Raw genomic sequence first — 11,724 nt, 5'->3', positions numbered from 1 at the left:
TCAGCCTCCTGAGTAGCTGGGATTACAGGCACGCGCCACCATGCCCAGCTAATTTTTTGTATTTTTAGTAGAGACGGGGTTTCACCATGTTGACCAGGATGGTCTCGATCTTTTGACCTCGTGATCCACCCGCCTCGGCCTCCCAAAGTGCTGGGATTACAAGCGTGAGCCACCGCGCCCGGCTCTGTCTATTTTCTAGAATGAAAAAAATGTAGGCTAGGGGCGGTGGCTCATGCCTGTAATCCCAGCACTTTGGGAGGCCAAGGTGGGTGGATCACTTGAGCCCAGGAGTTCAAGACCAGCTGGGCAACATAGCTAAATATTAGCTGGGTGTGGTAGCTACTTGGAAGGTTGAGGCAGGAGAATCACTTGAACCCAGGAGGCGGAGGTTGTAGTAAGCTGAGATCATGCCACTGCACTCCAGCCTAGGCAACTCTCTCAAAAAAAAAACAACCAAAAAACAAATATAATTTCCAATTACTCTGCAGCCGGTTATTCTTGCTCTTCTGTTTGCAATAGTAGAAGATTGAAGCAACTTCCTAGATGTCTGACAGTGGAATGGTTTCTTTTCTTTTTCTTTTTTGTTAGAGACGAGGATCTCACTGTGTGGTCAGGCAAGGCTTGAACTCCTGGCCTCAAGTGATCCTCCTGCCTCTGGAGGCAGGAGGTAGGGTACAGTCCCAGACTCGAAGCACTGGGATTACAGGCGTGAACCACTGCATACGTTTGGTTTCCTTCCTTCCTTCCTTCCTTCCTTCCTTCCTTCCTTCCTTCTCTCCTTCCCTTCCACTCTACCTCTTTCTTTTCCTTTTTTTCTGTCTTGTTGAAACAGAATTGCATAATAATTATAGTAAAATAAACTAGGATATTTACTGCAGCACTATGAAATGTTGGAAAACAATCTGATGGTCATCACTAGGGAATACTTAAATTATAGTATATTTCTGGCCTGGCACGGTGGTTCACACCTGCAATCCCAGCACTTTGGGAGGCTGATGGGGGCGGATTGCGAGGCCAGGAGATTGAGACCATCCTGGCTAACATGGTGAAATCCCGTCTTTACTGAAAATAGAATTAGCTGGGCATGGTGGCACACACCTGTAGTCTCAGCTACTTGGGAGGCTGAGGCAGGAGAATCACTTGAACCCGGGAGTTGGAGGTTGCAGTGAGCTGAGATTGTGCCACTGACTATAGCCTGGGTGACAGAGCGAGACTCCGTCTCAAAAAAAAAAAAAAAATTATAGTGTATTACTTGGAATATTATGCAACTGTTATGTGTGTGTGTGTGTGTGTGTGTGTGTGTGTGTGTGTTCCCAAGCATTGTTCAGTAACAAAGGAAAAGTATGAAACACGAAAATTGACGAATACCTGCTTGTGTAGACACAGGCATTGTCAGGAATATTTATCTGGAGGTGGTGGGTTTGGAGCCTTTCTGTCTGTTGTCTAGGGTGTATCAAGAATGCCAGGTTGGCCGGGTGCGGTGGCTTACACCTGTAATCCCAGCACTTTGGAAGCCCGAGGCTGGAGGATCATGAGGTCAGGAGTTTGAGACCACCCTGACCAACATGATGAAATCTCACCTCTATTTACTTAAAAAAAAATAAAAAAAAAAAAGAATGCCAGTTCCTGAGCACGTAAAAAATTTTTTTTGAGATGGAGTCTCACTCTGTCACCCAGACTGGAGTGCAGTGGCACCATCTCAACTCACTGCAACCTCCACCTCTCAGGTTCAAGTGATTTTTGTGCCTCAGCCTCCTGAGTAGCTAGGACTACAGATGCCCGCCACCGTGTCCAGCTAATTTTTGTATTTTTAGTAGAGATGAGGTTTCACCATGTTGGCCAGGCTGGTCTCGAACTCCTGACCTCAGGTGATTCGTTCGCCTCAGCCTCCCAAATTGTTGGGCTTACAGGCGTGAGCTACCACGCCCTGTCTCTGAGCATTTGGTACTCAAGCCATTTGCCAGTGCTGTGCTTGCAGCAAGCTCCCCTGCGGGACACTGGGCTCACCAGGGGCCCTAGAGGAGGGGAATCTCCCACGCTCAGCGCTCTGCAGCTGTGGTGTCAGTCTGGGCCCTTCCATGCTGCCCCCGCAGGACTTCGGTAAAGGGAACTGACGCCAACATCACACTGCTGTTGCTTGCTGTGAGCAATGAATTCCTGCAGCTCTCATCCAGGAGTCTCAGGTGTTTGGGTCAGACAAACTCATCAGCTTGTAGATAGGACACACTTCCATGGGCCTGTTAGAATCTTCTATTGTGCACACATTACTTTTACGATATACAAATGAGTTTTGATTAAAAAAAAATTTATTTTTTTTTTAGTGACAGTTTTGCTATGTTGCCCAGGCTGGTCTCGAACTCTTGGCCTCAAAGGATCCTCCCATCTTGGCTGGGACTACAGGCTTGCCGCACCACGCCCAGCACCGAATTTCGTTTTTAAAGAACGAAAACCAAAAACATACACAAACCAAGAGTTGAAGCTTGCTCATTAGAGGAAAGTCAGGAAATGGAAACCATTCAGAGAAGAAAATATCCCCACCCCCTACTCTCACCGATCCAAAGACAATTAGGTTAATCCCTTAGTGGATATCCTTCCAGGTGGCTTTCCATACAGATTCCCACATCTTTACTAGTCTGCAGAAATGAGATCCTAGCATATGCAGTGCGTAGGAACCACCTTGGTTTAGCCAAGCCTCCCCCACTGGGGGCCTCTGTGGTGACCCCCAGCTCCCCGTGACAGAGTCAGGAGCTCACCAACCTGCAAAGGTTTTCACAGTGCCTAGCCAGACTGGGGGCTTCCTCTTGCCCTGCTACTTCCTGGGAGTTCTGAGGGCAGGAAATGGCACCACTCAGTTCCTGGCCTAACAGCTTCAGGACCACAAATGCAAAGGAAACCACCCACCCCTCCCACCTCCTCCTCTGCACCTTCAAGTTCTCAGGCGCACATTCCCGCCACCCCGCCTCTGAGCCCCGCCCTCCCCAGCATCACCCCTTCCATCCCATTCCTCAGCCCAGAGCCAGGAGTCAGGATTCCAGACCCCGCACTTCCCTGCCTGCCTCAGGTGAGCCCCAGAACCCCAGGCACCACGCGGGCCCTTGAAGAATGCTGTTTTTGCCCAGCAGCTGTGGGAGCAGGGCGGGTGGGGCAGGATGGAGGGGTGGGTGGGTGGAGCCAGGGCCCACTTCCTTTCCCCTTGGGGCCCTGTCCGCCCCAGTCTTGCCCCAGCCTTGGGAGGTGGTGGAGTGACCTGGCCCCAGCGCTGCATCCTTATCAGTGGAGCCAGTAAGAGGGTGAGACTTGGTGGGGCAGGGGCCTCAGTGGGCCTGGGAATGTGCCTGAGGCTTGAAAAGACTGGGACAGGTGATGATGGTGATGATGGGAAGAGATCGGGTGCCAATGGGTTGCTCCGGGTCAGCGAAAGCCAGGAGGGGGTGGTCACTGCTGGAGTCTGAGCTGTGGAGGCTGGAGGAAGCCTCGGGATGGGGCTGATGGGGGAACTGCCCGCATCTGTTCCTCTGTCATTACTGATAACAGTAAAAGCCAGAATGGAAAAAGCCGTTAAACCGCAGGTTGGGCCTGGCTGGTGGAGGGGACGTGGGCAGAGGGGAGGTCTGCTGAGGTCTTCTGGCAACTCCCGTGTCTTCTGTTCTCCGGCTGCCCACCTGCAGGTCCAGTTCCTGCTCGTGCCTGTTTGCCTGGATATGGCCACACTTCTCCTCCTCCTCGGGGTGCTGGTGGTGAGCCCAGAGGTTCTGGGGAACATGACAGCTGTGCAGACACCCACCCCCGGAGGGTCTTCTGCTCCTTTGGTCCTTACTAGTGAAGGCCTGAGCCTCAACTCAACTGTCGACATCACTTTGATAAGTGACCCTAAAGACGATGGCACCAGGGACCAGACCTCAGCCCCACCTCCTGTAACATCCGTCAATGAGGGATCCCCTGTTGGGACTTCCATTGGTGCCAGCACTGGTTTCGCTGTACCTGAGCCAATGACCTCGGAGAAAGTTTCCTTCAATAATTCATCAGTGCTCCTGGAAACCACCAGTGCAACCAGTCACCCGCCTGCGCCCACAACAGCAAGCTCTCTAGGATCCCACACTGTGACGGATGAAACCGTGACAACCAACTTTCCGGAAACCCCCAGTGGGACCAGGGGACCCTCTCTTGCCATGGCAACCAGCTCTCTGGAGACCTCCAGTGGGGCCACTGGATCCCTTGTTACCAAGCCAACTGGATCTCTGGAGAGCTCCAGTGACACCTTTGGATCTCTTGTCACCATGGTAGCTGGCTCTCTGGAGACCGCTGCTGGGACCACTCGACCCCCTGTTACCACGGCAGCTGGCTCCCTGGAGCCCTCCAGCTGGGCCAGTGAACCCCAGGTCTCTAGTGTAAAGCTATCCACAATGATGACTCCAACGACCCCCACCAACGCAAGCACTGGGTCCTTCCTGCACCCAGATGAGGACTCGAGAGGCATGCTGCTGGTGGCGGTGCTTGTGGCGCTGCTGGTGGTCATGGTCCTCGTGGCTCTCCTCCTGCTGTGGCGGCGGCGGCAGAAGCGGCGGACAGGGGCCCTGGTGCTGAGCGGAGGTGGCAAGCGCAATGGGGTGGTGGACGCCTGGGCTGGGCCAGCCCAGGTTCCTGAGGAGGGGGCCATGACAGTGACCGTGGGAGGGTCCGGGGGCAACAAGGGCTCTGGGGTCCCTGATGGGGGGGAATCTGGCCAGCGGCCGACGCTCACCACTTTCTTTGGCAGACGGAAGTCTCGCCAGGGCTCCCTGGTGATGGAGGAGCTGAAGTCTGGGTCAGGCCCCAGCCTCAAGGGGGAAGAGGAGCCGCTGGTGGGCGGTGAGGATGGGGCTGTGGACGCCCCCGCTCCCGATGAGCTGGAAGCTGGAGATGGGGCTGCCCCTTAGTGCTGGCAAATAGTGAGGCTGGAGGCTGGAATCCCAGCCAGCCTCCAGCACCTTCCCTCTCACCATCACTCTGTCACCTCACCCCCACGTTTCCACCTGGCACCCCATCCTCACCCAAATCTTTTTTTTTTTGAGATGGAGTTTCGCTCTTGTTGCTCAGGCTTGAGTGCAATGGCATGACCTCAGCTCGGAGGTTTAAGCGATCCTCTTGCCTTAGCCTCCAGAGTGGCTGGGATTACAGGTTCCCACCACCACACCCGGCTACTTTTTTTTGTATTTTTGGTAGAGATGGGGGTTTCACCATGTTTGACAGGCTGGTCTTGAACTCTTGACCTCAAGTGATCCACCTGCCTTGGCCTCCTGAAGTGCTGAGATTACGGGCATGAGCCACCATGCCTGGCCTCCTCACCTGCATCTTCACTCCAAATTCCCATCAGGCTTTTCAGCCCAGGATTTCCTGCCGGTGTCCTCACCCAGTGCCCACAACCAGCACCTGGGCAGGGCAGGGCCGGCACAGGCTCACGTCTGTGGAATGAATGACTAAATCCTCCGCGTGCACCCCTACTTCTCCCCATCGCCGCTTCCCGCTCTTTCTTGTTCTTGGAATTGGCTGCTGAGTCTCCATCCACCAAACTTACCTGACCTGTGATTTCTTGGAGGATACTCCCTTCCCCACCCCCCACCCCCCACACCCCGGGTTGACCAGAGTCTGGGAAGAAGAAGGACAAGAGAACATGGCAAACTCCCTCCTGGGATTAACTTTGTAAAGCACACTTGCCCCGTATCTGCAAGGGGCATGGAAACCTGGCAGCCCCAAACTGCCTTTAGCTCTCGGCCCCAGGGGTGGCCTGGAGCATGACTGGGTGGGGCCACTGGCCTGTGGCCTCTCGTCTTTCCCAGGGCACCTGGACTCTAGGCTGGCCCTGGTCCATGCCATCACACTCTCCCCACCCATGGACGGAGGCAGCCGGAGGCCTCGTGGTTTCTCCTCAGAGTTTCTGGCTGGGTGTAGTTCTCAGAAGCCCCAGTGCCTGCGTGAGTCCACTCATGGGTGTGGTTTGTGTGCAAGAGCTGAGGATTTGGCGATGTTTGGGAGGGGTAGTGGTGAGGACAGATGGTGTGGGGGTGGGAAGTGGTGCACAGACTGGAGAGTCAACCTGAGCGCGGGGGAATGCAGGGACTGCTGAGCACATGTGTGCCATCTTTGCTCTGATGGGGTGGACTTAGCAGAAAGTCTAACTCTGTCTGTATCCCAGTACAGAATGCCAGGGTGGGCACAGGGGCTGGTGCCTTTAATCCCAGGACTTTGGAAGGTTGATGCAGGAGGATCGCTTGAGGCCAGGAGTTTGAGCCTACAGTGAGCTGTGATTGCACCACTGCACTCCAGCCTGGGCGACAGAGCAAGACCCTCTCTGAAAAAACAAAAAGAAAGCCAGGCTTCATATAAAGATCATATGCGTGACCCAAATGTGAGTTCTTCAATTCAGCCATGGTAATCCCTTCCTCGAGGTCTCCTTTACTGCACACACGTGCACGCGCACAAAAATAGGCAGAGGGTCGGTGTGCGAACAGAGGGGTCCGCCCTGGTAGCGGAGACTGGTCTTGCTGCAGCTTCCCCCCTGCATGGTTCCAGGTTTAGTTTGTCTGTGTCTCCTCTTCCATCCCAGGGGCTGAGCCCCTTCCCTTCTCCAAGAGGAACCAGTGAGAGTGAGTAAAGGGAGGGGAGGAAACCTGCCCCGGAGCCAGGGACTTCCCCTGTGGGGCCTGGGTGGAAAGGAGAGGACCCAACGGTGCTGCCTCTGAGACCAGCCCAGGCTACAGTGCAGGACCACACAGGGGCCAGGGCAGTTGGTATTTCCCGAGGGCAAAGAGGAAATTTGCAAAGAGGAAGTTGTTGAGTCAGAGGGTGCGGTGGCTGAGAGCAGACAGGTTGACCTGCAAAAAGAGATAGGGGAAGCCTGTGAGCGTGACAGTTCTGCTCTGTGGCTGGACAGGAGATCGGGGAAAGGGTCAGGTGGCCGATGGGCTCGTGCAGTGGGAGAGGACAGGGAGGGAAGGGGTGGCGAAGGGGCTTCCTTGGTGAGTGGAAAGGGGTGAGCTGGGATGGAACTGGCCTTCTACCAGCCAGGCTGGGCACCCACTGAACTGCATCTGGTGGCCTTTTCTTTTCTCTTCTTTTTTGAGGCAGTCTTGCTCTGTCTCCCAGGCTGGAGTGCGGTGGCGCGATCTCGGCTCACTGCAACCTCCACCTCCCAGGTTCAATCGATTCTCCTGCCTCAGCCTCGAGAGTAGCTGATTACAGGCGCCTGCCTTGGTGGCCTTTTCCTATTGCAGTTTGGACTCACTGCAGCTGCAGAATGACAGAGGCCACGTCCAAAAATCCCTTAGAGACACTGTTGTCTTAGAATTGTCAAAATAAGTGCCCCCATGTCAGGTTTCAAAAATACTGTCACCGAATGCCACTGTCCTCAGCTCTACCTTCCTTTTCTTTGACAGATGTGGTTGTTTTCTGAGCCAGGACTGGTTTCAGCCGTGTCCTAGGAGAATCCTGAAAAAAAGAGGTAGGGGTCAGGAAGGCACCCAACAGGGCTTTCATAGTCCAGAAAATATCAATATATAAGTGTTAAAAGAGAGACAGGCTGGGTGCAGTGGCTCACGCCTGTAAACCCAGCACTTTGGGAGGCTGAGGCAGGCCGATCATGAGGTCAGAAGTTCGAGGCCAGCTTGACCAACATGGTGAAACCCTGTCTCTACTAAAAATACAAAAATTAGTCAGATGTGGTGGTGCACGCCTGCAATCCCAGCTACTTGGGAGGCTGAGGCAGGAGAATCGCTTGAACCTGGGAGGCAGAGGTTGCAGTGAGCCGAGATCATGCCACTGCACTCCAGCCTGGGTGACAAAGCGAGACTCTGACTCAAAATATAAAAATGAAAATAAAAAATTAAAGAGAGGCACAAACAGTGTTATGAGTGCTCCAAGGAAAACCATGTGTTCATAACTCTCAGGGGAAGCCTTCCAAGCCATGCGTGTGTGTGCATGTGTGTGTGCATGCGAGCATGTGTATGTGCGTATGTGTTCGCACATGCATGTGTACTGTGGTAAGGAAGACTTTGAGGAAGGATTCCAGTGGCCAAGCAGAAGGACTAGCGTTGCCCTGGGGAAAGGTTGGAAGGCTTCACCTGAGAGTGCGTCATAGCCTTTGTCATATTTACTGTTTGATTCCTTTTTTAAAAAAATTATTTTTATTTTTTTTCTACAGATGAGCACCACCACACCTGGCTAATTTTTGTGTTTTTTGTAGAGATGAGGTTTCACCATATTGCCCTGGCTGATCTCAAACTCCTGGGCACAAGAGATCCATCCGCCTCAGCCTCCCAAAATGCTGGGATTATAGGCATGAGCTGCTGCATCCAACCACTGCTTTATTCCTGGTGGCTGCTGTGCCTGGTATGTTGCAGATCCTCCATGAAATGCATTTGAATGAATGAATGAATGAATGAGATGACGCATCAGAAACTTTTCTTTTTATTGCATTTTAGGTTTTGGGGTACATGTGAAGAACATGCAAGATTGTTGTATAAGTACACACATGGCAGTGTGATTTGCTGCCTTCCTCCCCATCACCTATACTCAGAGACTTTTTTTTTTTGAGGTGAGGTTTCATTCTGTCACTCAGGCTGGAGTGCAATGGTGCAATCATAGCTCACTGCAGCCTCAACCTCCTGGGCCTCTGGAGCAGCTGGGATCACAGGTGTGCGCCACCATACCAAGCTAAGTTTTAAAAAATTTTTAGTTTGTAGAGATGGGGTCTTGCTATGTTGCCCAGGCTGGTCTTGAACTCTTGGGCTCAAGTGATCCTCCCACCTAAGCCTCCCTAAGTGCTGGGATTATAGGTGTGAGCCACTGTGCCCAGCCTTCCCTCAGAGATTTAAGGCTGGGAAGGATTTTACCAAGCTGGGAAAAGGGAAAGACATTCCCGGCAGAGGGAATAGCTGGTGGAAATGCATGATTAAAAAAAAAAAAAAGTAAAGCAGATCCAGTACTGTGGCTCATGCCTGTAATCCCAGCACTTTGGGAGGCCAAAGAGGGAGGATTGCTTGAGGCTAGGAGTTCAAGACCAGCCTGGGTAATATAGCAAGACCCTGTCTCTACAAAATTGTAAAAGATTAGCCAGGCATGGTGGTGTGTAGCTCACGCCTGTAATCCCAGCACTTTGGGAGGCCAAGGTGGGTGGATCATGGGGTCAGGAGTTTGAGACCAGCTTGATCAACATGGTGAAATCCTGTCTCTTCTAAAAATACAAAAATTTGCTGGGCATGGTGGCGTGTGCCTGTAATTCCAGCTACTTGGGAAACTGAGGCAGGAGAATTGCTTGAGCCCCGGAAGCAGAGGTTGCAGTGAGCTGAAATCACACCGCTGCACTCCAGCTTGGGTNAGCTGGGCATGGTGGCATGTATCTTTAATCTCAGCTACTTGGGAAACTGAGGCAGGAGAATTGCTTGAGCCCCGGAAGCAGAGGTTGCAGTGAGCCAAGATCGGGTCATTGCACTCCAGCCTAGGTGACAGAGCAAGACTCCGTCTTGGAAAAAAAAAGAAAAAAATATATAAAGTATGGTATAAAATTAAATATATCAGTTATGAAAATAACTGTAAATGGCTTATTAAAGTTATAGTCACTAAAAATCATGTTTTTGAAAATTATGTAATGATTTTGGAAAATGCCAGCAATATAATGTTAAGCAAGCTACTCCTCTGTAAATACATATGATTCCAGTTTTGTAATAAAAATCCGCAAACACATATGCATTTATAAGGAAAAAAAGAACCCATCGCAATGTTTACCATGCTTATCTCTAAAGTGATGACTTTATGTGTAATTTTTATTTTGTTTATGCTCTCCTGTATTTTCCAAATTTCATACAATAAATATGCTACTTTTACTAAATGAAAAAATAGTGGTCAAAAAGTTGTTCAAGGGAGTGGCTGGGATGTCTGGTTTGAGGAGAGCGGTGGGGGATGAGGCTGCAAGTGGAGATTGGAGCCATGCTGTGAAAAGTTCAAGACTTTTAATTAGGCCGGGCGCGGTGGCTCACGCCTGTAATCCCAGCACTTTGGGAGGCTGAGGTGGGCGGATCATGAGGTCAGGAGTTTGAGACTAGCTTGACCAACATGGTGAAACCCCGTCTCTACTAAAAATACAAAAATTAGCTGGGCGTGGTGGCATGCATCTGTAATCCCAGCTACTCAGGAGGCTGAGGCAGGAAAATTGCTTCAACCCAGGAGGAGGAGGTTGCAGTGAGCTGAGATTACACTACTGCACTCTAGCCAGGGTGACAGAGCAAGACTTCGTCTCAAAAAAAAAAAAAAAAATTGCTGGGTGCGGTGGTTTATGCCTGTAATCCCAGCACTTTGGGAGGCCAAGGAGGGCAGATCATGAGGTCAGGAGTTCAAGACCAGCCTGGCAAACAGAGCTTGTAGTGAGCCAATGNAAAAAAAAAAAAAAAAGGCGGGCATGGTGGCACGCACCTGTGGTTCCAGCTGCTAAGGAGGATGAGGTAGGAGCATCACTTGAGACCAGGATGCAGTGAGCCATGACCGCACCACTGCACTTCAGCCTGCGTGGCACCCTGTCTCAAAATATAGTAATAATAAAATTAAAAAATAAAATAAAAGGCTGCTGTGTCTAGGTGCTATTCCTGTACCCCCAAGGCTGTCAGATTGGAGCCCTCCTTCCTTAGCATGGCATATAAGACCCTTGGGACCTGACCATATCTCTCCTCTGACCACCCCTGCCCGGTCAGCCATTGGTACAGACAGTCTGTGCTATCCAGTCCCATCAAATTCCTGCTGCTCCCTAAATATGCCATGCACTATTTTTGGAGGTGAGGGGTGAGGAAGGGCAGTTTAAAATGTTGAAAATATTTTTTTTTCCAGACAGTAAAATAACACTTTTTCCTGTTTTGCAAAAGTTAATTATCAGCACATTGCAGTTTCTTTGTTTTGATTTTTTGAGTCAAAGTCTTGCTCTGTCCCCCAAGCTGGAGTGTAGTCAGTCTCAGCTCACTGCAACTTCCATCTCCCAAGTTCAAGTAATGATCCTGCTTCAACCTCCCAAGTAGCTGGGACTATAAGCATGTGCCACCACGCTTGGCTAATTTTTGTATCTTTAGTAGAGACACGGTTTCGCCATGTTGGCCAGGCTGGTCTTGAACTGACCTCAAGTGATCCACCCGCCTCAGCCTCCCAAAGTGCTGGGATTACAGGCATGAGCCACTACGCCCAGCCTGCATCCCCATTTTCTGACCCTCGTCCATGTTCAAGTGGGTGGGGGAAGCCGGGGAAGGGAGGATGGGCTACCTGAGGGCTGCAGGCAGAGGTGACTCCTGAGAGTTCAGAGCACTCAGCCCTTGGGCAGAGGGAACAGAACAGAAACAAATCCCATCTCTGAGCCACCAAGCTCAGACTCGTGTGGCAGGAGACAGATCACACAGCACTATTAACAAAACAACACAGAACTCAGTGGCTCACACCTGTAATCCAGCACTTTAGGAGGCCGGGGTGAGAGGATTGCTTGACTCCAGGAGTTTGAGACCAGCCTGACCAACATAGCGGGACCCCATCTCTACAAACAAACAAAAAAAATTAGCTGAGCCTGGTGATGCACACCTGTAGTCCCAGCTACTTGGGAGGCTGAAGTGGGAGGCTTGCTTGAACCTGGGAGGTCGAGGCTGTGGTGAGCTATGATTGCACCAGTGCACTCTGGTCTGGGCAACAGAGCAAGACCTTGTCTTCCAAAAAAAAAAAAAA

General features: G+C 51.5%; 1 protein-coding gene across 5 annotated transcripts in view; it reads left to right on the top strand.

Annotated features, from left to right (window-relative positions):
• Positions 1–5,156, top strand: part of SPN (sialophorin) — a 7,599-nt gene extending 2,443 nt beyond the window's left edge. Inside the window, exons 1-2 of one of the 5 annotated variants that reach the window (XM_017519216.2) lie at positions 2,975–3,061; positions 3,669–5,156. In XM_017519216.2, coding sequence (XP_017374705.2) covers positions 3,702–4,916 — 1,215 coding nt within the window. In that variant the 5' untranslated portion in view covers positions 2,975–3,061; positions 3,669–3,701 and the 3' untranslated portion in view covers positions 4,917–5,156. Of the gene's footprint in view, positions 1–2,974; positions 3,062–3,185; positions 3,361–3,668 lie in introns of those variants that run through there. The other 4 variants (XM_017519217.2, XM_017519219.2, XM_017519220.2 and 1 more) reach the window with 4 other exon arrangements.
• The last annotated feature ends 6,568 nt before the right edge of the window (positions 5,157–11,724 follow it).

Source organism: Cebus imitator, unplaced genomic scaffold (genome assembly GCF_001604975.1).
Source record: "Cebus imitator isolate Cc_AM_T3 unplaced genomic scaffold, Cebus_imitator-1.0 Scaffold729, whole genome shotgun sequence".
NCBI lineage: Eukaryota > Metazoa > Chordata > Mammalia > Primates > Cebidae > Cebus > Cebus imitator.
Note: the sequence above shows the minus strand (reverse complement) of the source record. Positions and strands in the feature narration are given on the sequence as shown.